The sequence below is a fragment of the Poecilia formosa genome, unplaced genomic scaffold (genome assembly GCF_000485575.1).
Source record: "Poecilia formosa unplaced genomic scaffold, Poecilia_formosa-5.1.2 Scaffold142, whole genome shotgun sequence".
Taxonomy (NCBI): domain Eukaryota; kingdom Metazoa; phylum Chordata; class Actinopteri; order Cyprinodontiformes; family Poeciliidae; genus Poecilia; species Poecilia formosa.
The window spans coordinates 496,054-513,622 of NW_006800081.1; the positions used below are offsets into that span (position 1 = coordinate 496,054).

General features: G+C 36.0%; 1 protein-coding gene, 1 long non-coding RNA gene and 2 gene segments (V, D, J or C); all 4 read left to right on the forward strand.

Annotated features, from left to right (window-relative positions):
- LOC103145441 (uncharacterized) overlaps nucleotides 1-7,402 on the forward strand; it is an 11,181-nt gene extending 3,779 nt beyond the window's left edge. Inside the window, exons 2-4 of the long non-coding RNA XR_477025.2 lie at nucleotides 5,946-6,116; nucleotides 6,248-6,274; nucleotides 6,366-7,402. This is a non-coding gene — a long non-coding RNA (uncharacterized LOC103145441). The remainder of the gene's footprint in view (nucleotides 1-5,945; nucleotides 6,117-6,247; nucleotides 6,275-6,365) is intronic.
- LOC103145434 (uncharacterized) overlaps nucleotides 1-17,569 on the forward strand; it is a 277,103-nt gene that overhangs the window by 65,235 nt on the left and 194,299 nt on the right. The gene's annotated exons all lie outside the window — the stretch shown is intronic.
- On the forward strand, nucleotides 13,595-14,828 carry LOC107837445 (Ig heavy chain V region 5A-like). The segment is given in 2 exon segments: nucleotides 13,595-14,272; nucleotides 14,345-14,828. Coding segments are annotated over 2 exon segments (354 nt in total).
- Nucleotides 15,436-17,562, forward strand: LOC107837444 (Ig heavy chain V region MC101-like). The segment is given in 2 exon segments: nucleotides 15,436-16,074; nucleotides 16,185-17,562. Coding segments are annotated over 2 exon segments (360 nt in total).

A 17,569-nucleotide genomic window follows, 5' to 3' on the forward strand; every position in this document is an offset into this window, starting at 1 on the left:
ATTGATTGATTGATTGATTCAAATAACATGATGAATCTTTGGCTGAACACCAGATAGAGATTAAACCTGAGGGCCCTGGTTGACCCCTTTATGAATGAACCAAAAATAAATGAAGAAATGCTAAAAAAAAAAAATGTAGTAATATTCATAAAAAAGGAATAATAAAAACACATTGTACTGGAACACAATATAAAAAACGATTTTTAAACCCAGACTAATATTTTCAAGCATTTATTTCTGTTAATTTTGATTGGCTAACATGACATTTAAGATTAGAATACTACATTAGATCAATAAATAAGAAAATAATTTTAATACAGAAATGCCTCATGAAAGGTATGTTTACAGTTTTTGTCTGTGAATAAAACTTGATGTGCCGCTCAGAAAATAATTGACATTTTTAAAACTACTTATTCAATCTTATTGTGTTACTTGTGCAAGTGATTACATACAATTCTCCTGTTTCTGAATCCATGCAGTTTTGCTGTTTGTATGAATTGTTTTGAGAAATGCAATTACAAATGTCAAAAATGCATCTGAGACCAATCAAAGCAGCTGAAGAAACCTGTATTGTGTTTCATTTCTATAAATTTGAAATGTTCAGCTCTGCTTTGCATCAGCTTCTTCTGTTATTTAAATCTGAAGTTACATCAGAACAACAATAACAATAATTATTCACTAATAACAATAATAATGTTATAATTGTTCTGATAATAATAACAATAATAATAACAATAACAAGTTCTGAGTCTGTCCTGCAGAGGATCTGGATTTGATTTCAGTCGATATGGAATGAACTGGATCAGACAACCAGCAGGAAAAACACTGGAATGGATGGGGCTTATTTACTATGATGCAAGTAAAACAGTTTATTCAAGCAGAGTTGATGGACGTATAGAAATCACCAGAGAAAACAGCAACAGCCTGGTGCATCTGAAACTGTCTAACCTGAAGCCAGAGGACTCTGTTATGTATTACTGTGCTGGAGACGCACAGTGATCAATGTACCTGCAGAGGCTGTACAAAAACCCCTCCACACACAGGAGAAGACAGAAGTCATGCTAACCCCACCCCAAAAAACAAATACTGAGCACTCTATGATAGGGATTTCCTGTTTTTGAAGCTTTTTTCTGTTAAACATATGGTTCAACAAAAAAAAAAAAATATATGTATTTTTCCTCTTTTCCTGGCTAATCTGAGAATGTGTAAAAATAGTAGCTCAGAGATACAACCATTAAAAGAAATAAATAAAGTCTCAGTTCTTACATTTTGTCACCTTATATATTATGTCTTATACTTCATAGCTTATTCATCTCTCTCTGCCATTTTCATACTGATTTTTCATCAAGGATGTTTTCTTTTTATTCTTAATCCTTGTGCAGTGCAGCCATTACTCGTGGTCTGGACACTGTGATTAATCTTTGTATAAACTTTCAGATCACTCTTGAGTGAAATTTGTTACATAAAACAAGTTCTTTTTTGTGAATCTCTTTAATAATGTTTTGGGCCAAAGTGAACAACACATTCCATTAGGCCTTGAGTGTAGTGAAATACAAATAAAAAAAAAAATAAATAAAAAAAATAATGCCATTAATTGAGGTATACTTACTGTATATGTCTTGATATTTTAAAACATGTCTGATAGGTACTTTTTCTCGAACCTATATAAAAGAACCACAGACAATGTATATGAATTTCATAGCCAAGCTTTTGCAAAAGGAGAAGTCTCCGTCAACAGCTTCTCCAAGCTGTTCACAGAGAGTTCTGATCTCCTTCCGCGTGAGCCCCTGTTTTATTGTCCAAGCAGAACAGCCAAAAGGGGCAGTCAGGAAGAACAACAAAGGTCGTAAAACTTATAACCTAAACAACGAACAACCCAGTACCAGGTGTGATATCTGATCTATGGTCTGAGCCCAGTTCAGCTCTAGGTCAAACTGTCAACAAAGAGGGAGGATAAACAAGAGACAAAATACGACTGCTCACAGGCAGTTAGGAGGTATTCTGGTTGATAAGAATTACGTCTGAGAAACACAGGGTTAACCGTTTCACATGAAGATGAAACAGACTGTCCTGACCTCCAGGTCAGTACATACACACATAAGAAAGAGAACACTTTAAACAGAAAATCACAATAATCTATAGACTGAATGTGAACTAAAGTAATAACAAAATGATAATACCGAAAATTCTCTAACAATGTCAAAGCACTTCAAACTAACAATCACAAGGCAAAGAGATCATTGTAAAGACTGAACAGGTTTTTTTTTGTTTCAACAAAAAACAAACAAACAACAAACCAAACAACAACAACAAAAACTAATACTAAGTCTTTTTTAAAATCTGTATTGACATACTTTATTATGAATGCATTTGAGCACAAATAATTCACTTACTTGTGAACAGTTCTCTTATATTATGCTTATTTTTATGTTTTGAAATGCTTTAACATCACTAATAGAAATGAAAGAACTGTGAAGAAGATTAAGAAGATTATTTGTATCAGATGTGTTTGATGAAATACATCTACACTTCAAGACACGAGCCTTTACATCACAACACGTGTTGAAATGATGATCTGTACTGTCACAGCCTTTGAGGATTCGCCTCTATGCAAAGTGAACTTCCTGAGTCTGGATCTCTTGATGTTAAATTCAGCAGAGTAAAATCTCACATCAGATCATCTTCAGCACCAACATGTTCTCTGTAGCTCTGCTGCTGCTGTTGGCTGCTGGGTCCTGTGAGTCTCGCTCATTTTTTTATAGTAAATTTAAAATTGACTTTTGCTTCACTGTTGCATAACTGGTGATGTGATTTTTCCCTGTGCAGGTGTGAAGTGTGAACTACTGACACAGTCAGCCTCCTTAACTGTGCAGCCAGGTCAGCCACTGACCATTACCTGCCAGGTCTCGTTTTCTGTCAGCAGCTATCGTACATACTGGTTCAGACAGACTTCTGGGAAAGGACTGGAGTGGATTGGTAGTGCACGAATTGGATCTAAAACATACTACAAAGATGCAATACAGAATAAGTTCAGCATTGGTTTAGATGATTCTAGTAAAACACTCACTCTGAATGGACAGAATATGCAGCCTGAAGACTCTGCTGTGTATTACTGTGCCAGAGAGAGACACAACGGTGATTCAAACAAGTAGCAGAGCTGTACAAAAACCCCTCAATGACTGAAAACACGGATTGTAAACTGATCAGAGGAGGCACTGCAGCATTACATTAGAGTGCCTCCATGTATTATATACACCACAGGTGTCAAACTCCAGTCCTGGAGGTTCACAGCCGTGCAACTTTTAGATGTGCCTCTGCTGCGCCACACCTGAATAGAATAACTTGGTCATTAGCAGGCCTCTACACAAGAAGGAGATAATTAAGCCATTTCACTCCAGTGTTTTGTACCTGTGGCACATCTAAAAACTGCAGGATATGTGGCCCTTAACCTCTTAAGACCGACTATCCCTCGTGAGGAATCGGTTTTCGGGTGTTTCGGGTGTAAACAACTGCTCCACGTTACTTTTTTTTTTTTTTCCGTCCGTTTGAGAAGGCTTTCATCATTCGAAAACTATCCCGCATCCAAGTTTTGCCCAACATGTTATGGTTTTACAGCTATTTCAAAACAGCTGACGAGATTGAAAGGTCCTCAGAGATTTCGTAGTTTTCCTAAAACTCTCTTCAAAAACAACCCTTTTAGTTGAGCAGACCTCCATCGAAAAGAATCACATGACAGGAAAGACGCTGACCTTTGTAGATTTTATAAAGTCGGCTACGTAAATTTACTACCAGGTAGAGCGACTGTACGTTGTGTTCTCTTCCACCTTATGCTAGCTAGAGCATATTTTTAGCTCTAGCAAAAAATATGCTAGAGCTTGTGCTAATTCACCCTCACGTCACTTCCTTCTGGGGTGGGAGGGGGGGTGTTTTCATAGACATAATAAAAGAGTAGACCCTGCTCCGGCGCAGGAAATACGGCGGCCATCTTGGGGTGGTATTCCCTCCTACTTTGCTCAATCAAAACAGCAGAAGATGCCTCAGCACTGAGGATATTGTTGTTCGGATGTATGGATTATTGATGTGAGGGCTCCACAGACAACATTTCACAAGTAAGATGTGACAACTTGACATTAACCAAGAAATCATTACTGATATTAATTTGTTATAAAAGTATTACTGATTGCACTTTAAAAATTAGGTAACTTTATGTTATTAAAGGTAAAGTTTAAACAGTAATGATTTATTGGTTAATGTCAAGTTGTCATAACAAAGACATTTTGAATAATGTCAACTTTGTATTAAAAGTGTCATAATTTACCAAATGACGCTTTATGACAACAGTCATAAATATTCATGAAGGCTTATTCATGTTCATGACAGGTGTTATGTCATGTTTATGAAAGTGTCATGACAGTCTTATTCAACAAATAAAGTGTTACCACAGTATTTCACCGTCATATCCAAAAACATTAGAAATTACATGGAACTACCGTAAGTCGAAACTGCAAAGAAAGTCAGTAAATTTACAGTAACAAACGGTAAAAAGTCAACAGTTACTGGCCATAATATCCAAAACATTTTGTTACTGTAGAAATTACATGGAACTACCGTAAGTCGAAACTGCAAAAAAAGTCAGTAAATTTACAGTAGAAAATTGTGAAATACCAACAGTTACTGACCGTAATATCCAAAACATTTTGTTACCGTAGAAAATACATGGAATTACCGTAAGTCAACACTGCAAAAAATACTCTGTAAATTTACGGTAAGAAAATTGTGAAATACCAACGGTTACTGACCGTAATATCCACAATATTTTATTTGGTTTATTTTACTGTATTTGGGAAATACGATAAAATACTGGCAGTTTTGGTTGCCAGAATTTTACCGTATTTTTAAAATACGGTAAAATACTGCATTTTAAAAATACGGTAAAATTGATTGTCCTGCTTTTACCATCATCTTCCACCTGAATACTAATGAGAACCATTCCAATAACCTAATCATTAGATAAAACAATTTTTCAGCTCTATCTCTTTTTTGAGTTTCAAATTATATTTTTAAGTGCATAAAGTAAGAAAAAAAAAGAAAACTTGGCGTGCTTTTCAACCTGCTGCTGCTTCTGCTCCCTCTAGTGCTGCTGCTGCCTTCTGTGATAATTGATTGATTTTTTAACAGACTGATGGTCCACATAAAAACAATGAATCAAAAACACATAATACATAATACACAACAATAAAAACATAAACGACATGCACAGCTATGCACATTTTTAGACTTGTTTTTTGCAAATTAGACACAAAATGCCAGTTTTCATGGCAACTTCAAATTTATGCCTTTGCACTTTTTGAGATTCCAAATTAAAAAAAAAAAAAAGTACTTTCATTGGAAAGTCATGTCATCATCAGACCACCGTGGTCTTTTCTAGAGTGACTTAATACAATAAAAGCAATAATTGTATATGTTTGTTTTTCTTCCATACAACCTTATCTTATGCTTGAACCATATGCATATCAGTATATATATTTAATATATAAAGACAATTACCATATATAGTTATCATTATATATGGTAATGGTAATATAATTTACTGAGAAGCACCTCCAAAGCTTTTCGAACTACAAATATGGCAGAGTGATTTTTAAAGGCGGGCCTTCGCAGCAAGTGACAGGAATGCCTCCGCAGCAGGCTGACGTGGAGGCATGGAGATTGTTCGCTGACGATGGCCCTACAAGAATCATCCCAGCTGCAAGATGGATCCTCATCGAATTGTCTGGGCCGTGACGGTGTGTCTTCTCGGAGCAACGCATCTCTCCAGCGGTGGTAAGGGTAAAATTTAACCCTCTTTTTTNCTCCGTCCCTGTTCGTCCTCAGTCCTCTGTCGAATCCTGACTCCCCCCTGAAGTCAGCAGATGATCTCGGTCCAAACGTCTGTCTGGCCACAGGTTTCCGTCCAAAGGGGGGAGAGGTGGTTCTGAATCAGAAAGGGGGTCCGGTCAACGTGAGCACTGATGATGCAGTTCTGTCAAAGGACGAGACCTACAACTTTGCTGTATTCAGTAATGAAACCATTTACTCCTGTGGGATGAACGGGACCTTCGGCAACAATGAAGCCGGTACTAAACAAAGTTTTTTTCCTGCTGAATTAGAAATTATCCATTGCTGAAAAATGTTTACCTGATTAAAGTATCTCTGTCAGAGTTTTCATGGTGTTTGTGTGACTGATGTTCTTTCTGTCTCCAAACAGATGATGAATGTGGCAGCATTTATCCAGGTCAGTCTGATCTCTTCCTGTCTCAGTTTGGTTCCATCGCTGCTGTCAGCTGTTTGTGTTCAAGTCTGAACTCTGTTTCTCTGTCGTCCAGAAAAAGCCAAGCTGAACTTCTACCTGCTGCTGATGAACGGAGTCCGAGTGGTGTTCACCAAAGCTCTGGCCTTCAGCACCGTCCTCACCATCAGAGGCCTGATCTTCTGAAACTGAGCCTCCCAGGCCACCATACAGTCTGTCAGAAGCCCACCAATGTGTTGAATTTCATGCAGCAGAAAATGTATTTTCTTTGGGATAACTGAGAATCAAAATAGACACACGGAAACATTACAATATTGTTTTTTTTTATTTCTTCAATTTATTTTTTTTTTAATTTTTACAATTGAAATGTGCTTATTTTTAAAAACATCACATGCAGCAGTGGTGCAGAGGTAAAACGCTTAATGTCACTATAACAGGTTCAAGCTTTGCTAAATGTCTTCCCTCTCTTTTCCTGTTCACTCTGTTAAATAAAGGCCTCTAGAGCCAAAAAAAACCCTTTAAAACAAATTATTCAAGATAAATCCCACAAAATCTCACTTTCTGAATCCAGAAATGTATAATTGTTTTGAAGACTGAATTCCGGAGTATGAATATAAATGTATTTTTGATAGTAAGGCAATTTTGGTTCTTCATATCAAAAGAATCAACTTTTTTGTCAGTCTTCATGTTTATTTAACTCTTTAAACATCGTTGCCGTCCTCATTTAACTGTGTTCAAAGACTTTTTTCAGTCATCTCTAGTAGCCCCCACATTTATCCTCCCTATTCAGGTTATTTCCAGTAATAAATGTGTCAATGATGAACCCGATGATGTATAAACCCCAGAGAGAGATCAGCCTCACATCAGAGTTTTAGCAGAGAAGTTTCATCAGTTAAACCCGCGCATCAACAGGAAGCTGACAGAAACTAAACATCGTCTCAGTTTCACATGAACAGAAAACGCTGTGGTTAGTCTGAGCTCCGCTTGTGTTTTCTGACCACACAGTGAACATAATCTTTTCACATCTGTTGACTTCAGTCACAGCAGGATTACACAACAAGTCATGTCTTTTAATCAAATACCGTTTATTGTTCTCATTAAATAGAGCCACATCTTCCACTATGTCTGTTTGCTTTCTTCACAGGTTTGAGGTAGTACAGTGTTTCAGAGGAAAATGATAATTTTAAAGACTGCTTTCATTGTCTTTTCTTTAAATGTTTCTTGAAATCTTGAATGAAAATGATGCAATTAAAAACGCTTGGAAATATATAACGATAAGTTTCTGAACTAGTTTATGACTTGTTTCGTTTTTAGTTTGTGTCATGTAGGCTAACACATATATTCTGACTAATAAAATAATAAAAATAAAAATAAAAGTCTTTGTCCTGATTGTTGTACACTTGTGCAGCCTGATGAAAATATGTAATAGGTAAACATCTAAAAATCGATTGTTTGTGTTCACAGTAGAAGCTGGTTGGGGTTCGCTGCCATTTTTGTTTCATAACGGAAGCTGAAAGCCTCATTGTATTGTTTAGCTTTTGCCTCAATTAAAATTAAAACCCCGTTTTTATGCAGATGAATAAAGCACACACATATTCTCAGTTTTTATTGCACTGGTTATGTAATCTTGTAATGACACATCAAACATATAACAACTATGTGGCAGCAGAAAACTGAGTCAAGTTAAACAAAAGAAATGTTATTTTTTGGCTGAAAACGATCCTGATACAGTAAACAAGGCAAATTAAAATCAGAGATGTTCCAAAACAATTCAGAAAAACACATCTTGCAATCAGCTGAGTTATTTTGACATGTTTTTCAAGCATACAGTTACATAAATCATTTAATGACATTAGATACAGTGGTGGGGTTATAAATTTTTTTAATAGATGGAGAGTTTTAATTATCCTCTCTTTTTGGAAGATTATATACAGGACAGGCCAATGAACCACATATGATTGGCTACTCTGTCATCATGCAAATGAAGCCTTTTACTCTATAGGCCTGATCTCATGATATCAGTCAAAGACAAACAGAAACGTTCACCAGATCACCTTCGACACCAACATGTTGTCTGTAGCTCTGCTGCTGCTTTTGGCTGCTGGATCCAGTGAGTCTCAGTGAGACAAACATTTACAGCANAATATATATGCATATACATTTAAATATAGTCAATTCCAAAATTAATGTTTTTTTAAAATTAAGACTTACATTTTGTCAGTTGCGTCATTAAAGGTAGTAATGGTTTCATCTGTCCATAATCTTGGCTTAATGTTAAGCCAAGATTACATGCTGGCTTAACATGTAATGTAAAAAACAAACAAACAAAAACAAAAAAAACGCAGATGTCCAGATAACATTCCACGTACTCTGAAAACATTTAATCTTCAATATAAAACTAGATACAGGTTTGATATGAACTGTGGTATAGAGAAAGTTTAAAGGAAGAACTGTCAGTTTCAGTTGCAAAAAAAAAAAAAAAGTTGATAAAGTTTCTGTGTCCGGACTGGTTTTTACTGAGTCATGAAATGACTTATTTCTCATCTCAAACGTACAACAACACATATGAACTTCTACTGTCACACACACACAAAACAGAAATGTGTAAAAACTAAGATCTTATGATTCGCCAGTTTGTAGAAGCACCTGCTTAAGATGAAGCTTGAAAGCACTTGGTTTCTGTTTGATTTTATCAGTCAGAAACCAATTTTATTCGACTCTGTTGTTTCAAACATCCTGCAGTCTCGCATCATTTCGATGATTTTCAGGTCTGAAGTGTTACTTCAGTCTTTGACACACTACATTTTACCCTCACACATTTTGTTATAGATTTTGCTGCTGTGTTTTCAGTCACTGTCCTGCCGATAGCCTAGATTGTCGGATAGATGGCATCAAATTCGATTTCAGGATATTGTTGGTTTCACTGATCGAGTAAACAAAAAAACAAGCCAAATATTTTCCAAAGATAACAACTATGACTTGCAAGATATCTCAGTCTTGCCACTGTAAAAAAAAGACTACTTTATTTATGTAGCACCTTCAGTTAATGCAACTCAAAATACATATACAAAAAAAAGTTATACATCAAGAAAAATCACATCAATAAAATGGTAAGTTATGATCATTTCCACCACTGCGCACTGAAAAAAAAAGTTTCTTTGAACATAACAAATCGCTCTAATTTATTACAGCTAATAATTCTGTTTTTAATAAGTCTGAAATCAGAATTGTAGCTTGAGCAAAACTAATATAATTAGCCATAAGAAATTTGAGTAATTTTTTTTAAGTTGATTAAAAAGAAAACTGTTTTTCAGTGAGCTTATCACTTATAACTCCTGCTTTTATAGAGGCGATCACTCTTACTGATGGCCAGTTAAGCTAAGCATTTATTCTTGATAAACTCTATATCATTTTGACTTTGTCATAATATGTAAATATAGAACTGAAGAAACATGCAACTTTCTTTTTGACGTAATTATGCAATGAACAAAAAGAGGAGATAATTAAAATGCAGCCAGTAGCGAAGTAATGCTAAAAAATTTTAATGTGTTTTTATTTTCAGCCAACTGCACATGTCCAAAGATTCCCCCAAAAAGCTTTACTGTACAAGAAGACGGATGCTTCGAGGGCAAGTATCGCTACATTTGTATTCCAGGCTATACGAGAAAACCCACAACGTCAAGCCTCATCAAGTGTCAGGAGAAGAATGGTGTTTCACAGTGGGGCGAATCTAAATTTGAGTGTATAAGTAAGATCCTTTTATTTCTCTTTCATTTCTTTAAGCGGAACCTCTATCATGTTAGCGCCAAGAGCTTTATTTCCAAAGAAAGAGAGATGAGTCGATTCTGAAAGCTTTGTGTGGTAACTGAATGTCTGAATCATTTTTTTGTGAGAAGAAAACAAAATCAGCTGAGGCAAAAAAACAACAGAAATGAAATCAAGTGAGATGAAAAAAACAAAAACAGATTGTTATGGAAATTTAATTTATCAAAGAATGAGAATCTGTTTCAATAATAAGAAAAAGATTAATCTTCGTCTTTAAGTTTTTGGGGTTTTTTGTCTTTAAGTTTCTTTATTCGAAGGCAAAAGCGTTCGAAGACCTGTCTCACTGAACACAGTCACTTCACATCGTTACATAGTCACAGCAAGGAAAAGACCCACCCAGAGCCTGATCTCTATTGCCAGATGGACCACCGAGACGATTCTTTCCCCCTCCTCATGAACTGTCCCTCACCTCTTGGAGGGAAATTTTATTGCAGGAAAGAGAGCCCATAAGGATTTCAGGACAAACATCTAATTCTTCTTTGTCAGAATGGGTTCAGGGTCAAACAACCCATGTCAGTCCTTTAACACAATTGCCAAGTTAAGCAAGATGTCTTTAGGTCTCTTAAGTTATCACAGCTGTGGAAACATCTAAACATTATCTGGAAACTTCTTTAATGGAAAAACACATCTTGCAGAAATACAAAAACACAGCAGATATAATCAGTAAATAAATGGTAAAAAAAAAAAAAAAAAGTATCACCAGATCCATCAAAGATGAATTAAGCCTAAAAACGAAATTTTCTATTACACTTGCATTGGGGATTTATTTACACAGAAGTTGATGTTTATCTATAAGGGAATCTTGAGTTGGTGCATCACAAATGATTTTTGTGATGAAGAACTGCCATCGCGAGGTTTCAAACAGGATGTTCTTAGAGCGTCACAGAGCGTTATCAGCAGGCTGAAACCGAGATACAGAGAAACCGGAGGAGTCAGAGAAACCCATAGAAGGTGTCATCCTTTGGCCACATCCAACTCTGATGACCGCTTCACTGTGATGAGAGTCACCCGAGTGTCAAGTCGTAGAAAACCAGTTACATATTCATGATCTGAGTGGTCGACGACCTGTGATGGTATCTGACCACACCACCAGCCATCTGCGTCAGTCTTTTCACCAAAGGGTGGAACGTTTATGATAAACAAGGGGCCGGTGGATTTCAGGGCTGTTGTCTGGTAAAAGTCAGTTCACACTGAGCGGAAATGATGGCCGCCAACAGTGTCGGGAGACATCAAGGAAAGCACTATGCGTCAGCCACTGCTGTCACCCGATGAGCCATTGGTGGTGGTGTTATAATCTGGGCTGGTGTGTTTAGTCCAGTGTTTCCCAACCTTGGTGCTCAAGGCACAAATGTTATGGGCATCACACATCACACTGATGGTTAAGAGCTGAATATTAAATGTTTCCTGCACAGGTGAGCAGCCGATTCAGCCAGCCTCTGTGACTGTGCAGCCAGGTCAACGCCTGACCATCAGCTGTCAGGTCCCTTATGACCTCGGCAGCTTCCACATTCACTGGATCAGACAACCTGCTGGGAAAGGACTGGAGTGGATCGGTTACACATGCCAAGGATGCGATCCAGTCTACAAAGATTCTTTAACAAACAAGTTCAGTTTTACAGTGGATTCTTCCAGCTTGTCTGTGACCCTGAATGGACAGAATCTACATCCTCAGGACTCTGCTGTGTATTACTGTGCTAGGGAAGACCACAGTGACACAACACAACTGCAGAGCTGCACAAAAACCCCTCAGAACCTGAACCCCTAGAGCATAAAGCCACCAGAAGAGGCGCTCTAAACCCATAAGTAAAAGATCAAGGCCTATTCTCAGAAGCATGCTGGAGTTAACATTTTTCTGCAGTTGTGCTGGCAGTGTTGGTATTATAACAACAAAAAAGCAAATATCACTAATTCAGTCGACATGAAGCACTCTCCCCCTTGGGTAAGCCCTATAACATGAAGCCGCCAGTGGAGGCGCTCTAAAACCACAAATAAATTCAAGGCCAATTCTCTTAACCAGTGAAGATACACAACAATGGAATCTTACTTTAAAATTTTGGCTGAATATAGTTTTGTCATTTGAATTTTTATTACAGCAACAAGTATGCAATCAACCAAACAGCAGCATGTTACTTAACAGAAGAATAAGGAATCTTATAAAAAGTTATTGCTGGAATTATGAATTATTTTAATTGTGCTAAAAATGAATATATATATATATATAATTCGGAATTAACCTAATTATGTTATATTTATCTCAAAAATATTTTGTCAATAATTTACTTTCTTCAACATATTCTTTTTAACAAACTGATCAATAAATCTATGATTTCAGTTATAAAGCCATTTGAAACGCAGCTTGGCATCTTATAAAACCTTTTCAGTATAGACAAAATTGACAAACATTTGCTTCTTTAAGTGAAATACTAATGCAAATGTCAGCTTTCAGACCTCCCACTGTGTGTCTGCCTTCTTCATTAAAGGGACGAGCTTCATTCACACCTTTACAATCAAGATGATGTTCAGACTATCTGTTCTGCTGGCAGTGATCTGCCTGCCATGTAGGTTGCATCATGCTGTTACTAGATCTGCTACTTTTATGTTTCATATATGTAATTAATGTGTTTTTATTCCTGGTTTATTGTCAGGTTCTAACAGTCAGTCCATGGAGTCCATTCCTTCCACCTCAGTGGTGAAAAGGCCTCAGGAAGTTCTGAGTCTGTCCTGCAGAGGATCTGGATTTGATTTCAGTCGATATGTAATGCACTGGATCAGACAACCAGCAGGAAAAACATTGGAATGGATGGGAGCTATTTCAGATGATGGAAGAAACACAGCTTATTCAAGCAGTGTTGATGGACGTATAGAAATCACCAGAGAAAACAGCAACAGCCTGGTGCATCTGAAACTGTCTAACCTGAAGCCAGAGGACTCTGCTGTGTATTACTGTGCCAGAGACGCACAGTGATCAATGTACCTACAGAGGCTGTACAAAAACTCTTCACACAGCAGAAGAGAGAGGTGATGAGCTCTCTATGAACACAAGAGCTGACAGTGGTTTGTGATTTCCTGTTTCTCAAGCTTTTTTCTGTTAAATATGTGGTTTCACAGAAAAAAAGAGTAGTTTTTTCTATTCCACTGGCTTTCAGAGAATGTTTAACAATGGATGAGAGAGAAAACCTTTGAAAAAATAAACAAACTAACAAAGTTTTAATTCTTGTATTTTTCACTCTTCCAAACTCTGCTTCCCTCCTTCTAGTTTGATTCTTCAGTCTCATACCTCATGTCTTCATTCACGTCTCCTCTGCCTCCTTGTGATGGTTAAACTGATTTATCATTCAGGGTTTTTGTCTATTACTGGTGCAGCCAAAACCCACAGACTGTAAAGTAATGCCACTGTAATAAACACATCTCAAAATAAATGTTCAGCTTCATTTGGACTAGTTTTCTTTTTGTCAAATTTCATTTTGTAATTTTGTGGCTTTAATTATTCATTGAAGCTATTTAACATTTGTTTTTTGTTTTTTTGCTGAAGTGAATAGCATATTACTGTTAGACTTTAAAGAAGTGGAAGTTAAAAATAAAAAACATGGTTTGATTGAATCATATTTTTTGAATATGTCAAGATATCTTAATCTATTAAAAGGGGAGGAAAAAGATGATGTCATCTACATGGGTATAGGTTTTTGTTGCAACAAAAAACAATCCAAAAGTTTTATTAAATCTATTTTTTACATATTTTATTGACAATGTATTCAAACAAATGTAATTTGTTTTCATGTTAGCAGCACTCAAATTATTTCATACTGATTTGTTATGAGCTTTAACACACGTGTTATACATAAAAGTGTCAATATCAGTCTACCACAGAACTTGGTTACCTGTTGAGAAGAAGACTCAACTATTCAGGTGATTTAGAAATGAAATATACATAATTCATGCAAGACAATGGCCTTCATTTAATTCCACCCAAAAGCAAGTATAAAGCTGATCATCTGTACTGTGAAAGCCTTTCAGCATTTCCCTCTATGCAAAGTGAACTTCCTGTGTTTTCATCCCGCTGAGGTTAAATTCAGGAGAAAAGAAACTCCCATCAGATCAACTTCAACACCAACATGTTCTCTTTATCTCTGCTGTTGCTTCTGTTGGCTGCTGGATCTTGTGAGTCTTTAAAATAAAGTGAAATTGTACTTTTGGTTCACAGTTGAAAATGTAAAATTTTTTTGTCCACAGATGTGAAATGTGAACAACTGATACAGCCTGCCTCCTTAACTGTGCAGGCAGGTCAGCGTCTGACCATTACCTGCCGGGTCTCGTATTCTGTCACCACCTATCGAACAAACTGGGTCCGACAGCCTGTTGGAAAAGGACTAGAGTGGATTGGTGGAGCACATATTGGATATGACACATTCTACAAAGATTCACTGAAGAATATGTTTAGCATGACCTTACAGGGTTCCAGTAAAACACTGACTCTAAATGGACAGAATCTGCAGCCTGAAGACTCAGCTGTGTATTATTGTGCCAGGGGGTCACTGTGACACAAACAAGCAGCAGAGCCGAACAAAAACCCCACATGTAAAATGTTTATTTGGTTCATTGGTCACAGTAAAGAAAAGCCACTACAGACAACAAGGATCATCGTCAAATGTATTGGAAACTAGTTTACGCTTATTTTAAATATTTTAAAAAATATATATTTCAATTTGGGTTTTGTGGAAATTTCCATTCACTTATGTACTTTTTCCTTTAAAATTTTCATTAATTTAATAAAAATCTTTCTTAAACTTAATTTCACCCACAATATACAATTATTTTAGCTGACCGTAGTCTGTAAGAAGCAAAACAACACCAACCAACTGCAGGGGTGTACTAAAACATTGACACTTGAATAAGTGCATTTTTACTAATTTATAGGGGAAGGTTTGGTTTTATTATTATTTCTTGAGATATGTTGGTGTTATTTCCTTTCTTTTAACACATGTGAAATGTATTAGTTGATTTTCTTTATATTTGCTTTGCTTTATTGTACTTTATGCTCTCTTCTCTGGTGGACATACAGTTCAATTCTAATTTGATGTATAAAACTATATTAAAATAAAACTCTCCTGGATAGCATAACAAGTAATCCAAATACATAAAATTGTAAATCCCTCTTTACTTTCACAGCATTTTTCATATTAATTATTGTATTCAAAAACATATTATATTGTTTTTTAATACAATATAATATTCAAAAATTATATTGAATATTATATAATTTATAATATTTATTTTATCTTTACAGTTAAATAAATGCAAGTGCATCTTTCAGTCTGCTTGCTTTCTTACTTGTCAATATATTTTCTTCTGTAGTAAAGCATCACAGCACATTTAGTGCCACTGAAACATGCATGTGAGACCTGAATGCATTAGGACTAAAACATGGGTAAACTGATATTTTTTTCTACTCCATGAAAATATTATTATTTCTCATTTTAATTTTATAAATAGCATGTAATGTAGTGACAATATTTGCTTTTTTGTTTTTGTCCCTAAAAGATCATTTCTTTTGAAAGCAGAAGTTGCCATGACAATCTTTCATTTGGCCAATTATGCAGAAAATCACAAAAAAAAAAAACTGGAACAGTATAACAAGGGAAGAAAATCTCAATACATGAACTCTAATCAAGTAGTTTCTGTCAAAAGTTTCAGTGAAAAATGACAAAGTTGCAAATCCACGAGTACTAAAGGTATGTTCTGTAGATTTATCTTATTTAAACAAAAAATGCGTTTCTACCGTATATGGCATTGCAAATATACTAATTTGTGACTGTGTGGTCTGTTGTTATGCAAATGAACCTAATGCTATAAACAGTGAGTCTCATGCTGCCTGTCATAGAGGAACAGAGACATTTATTGGATCATCTTCAACACCAACATGATCTCTGTAGCTCTGCTGCTGCTCCTGGCTGCTGCATCCTGTGAGTCTCACCGACAAACTCACATTGTGCTGGCACACACATATTTTGGTGATAAACTTTAATCAATTTATTGTTTAAAGTTTTTAACAATTTATTGTTGTCATCTACAGGTGTGAAGTGTGAACAGCTGACACAACCAGCCTCTTTGACTGTGCAGCCAGGTCAGACTCTGACCATCAGATGTCAGGTCTCTTATTCTCTAACCAGCTATCCAACTGCTTGGATCAGACAACCTGCAGGAAAAGCTCTGGAATGGATGGGTATAATTTGGACTGGTGGAAGTACAGACTATGCCAGCAGTCTCCGAGGTCGTATAGAAATCACCAGAGACACAAATAAGAAAACAGTGGATCTGAGACTGTCTGCCATGAAACCAGAGGAGTCTGCTGTGTATTACTGTGCCAGACGCACACTGTGGTTAATATGAGAAGAGAGGCTGCACAAAAACTCCTTACAGTGTAGAAGTGACATTAGCCTGAATATAAACACCCATCATCATGATAAAACTATAAATGATGTTGTGGTTTGAGATTTCCTGTTTCTCAGCTTCGCTGGCAGGTGGTTCAACAGAAACAATGTTTTTGTTTCTCATTTCCAATCTTGTGCCAAATGTGTACTCAATATATTTTTAATATGGGTCTAAATTTATGAAACAGTTCTTTTAGAAAATAATGTTTTTATCCTTTTTCTCAAGACATTTTCATCTTAGCATCTTATGTTTGACTCTTGTAGCAGAGGTGTCATACCTCTTAGTAAGAAAATGTATTTTCCTACTAAGGAAATGAAATGACAAAATATGGTGGTAAATGTTAGTTCAGTTTCAACTGGGAGACTAAATAAAGACAGTGGAGTTTGGCCATTTTTGGATAATTCACATCTTACTTTGCAACTAAGTAGAAAAGATTTCAGATTTTATCAGGGAGATCCTTTTCTACTTTCTAAAAAGTCCATGCATATTAAACTTGCCATGAAATGAGCTCATGAGGTGGACATCTCTAAACATTAAACTGATTATTAAATGTTATTATACATCCACATAGGATGAGGGTTTTTAGGGGAATCAACAAGGTATGAAGAAAAATTCTCTCTTCAGACACTTTCATGAATAAAAACACTTTTAAGAAATATGGCTGTGGCAATTATTAATTAATAATAGAAAATATGTGTGTTACATAGGGCAGCATGGTGGTGCAGTGGTTGTTCCTACATATAGCAACATAATCATGGGTTTACATACCAACCACATTGGGTCTATGCATTCATCATCTTTATGGGCTCAAGTTTTCCCCTAATTGAAACAATTAAGTTGTCCTTATCTGTCACTGTGTACATCAGTGGTTACTTATTCCTTGTGTTGCCTTGTGATGGGCTGGGGACCGATCTTCTCACATATTGAGTTCATAGTAATATTAAAATTGAACCCTCAAGTAAATTATATATGTTTACAAATGTTGCTTTTATTGCAGAAAAAAAAAAACACTACTAATAATAAATA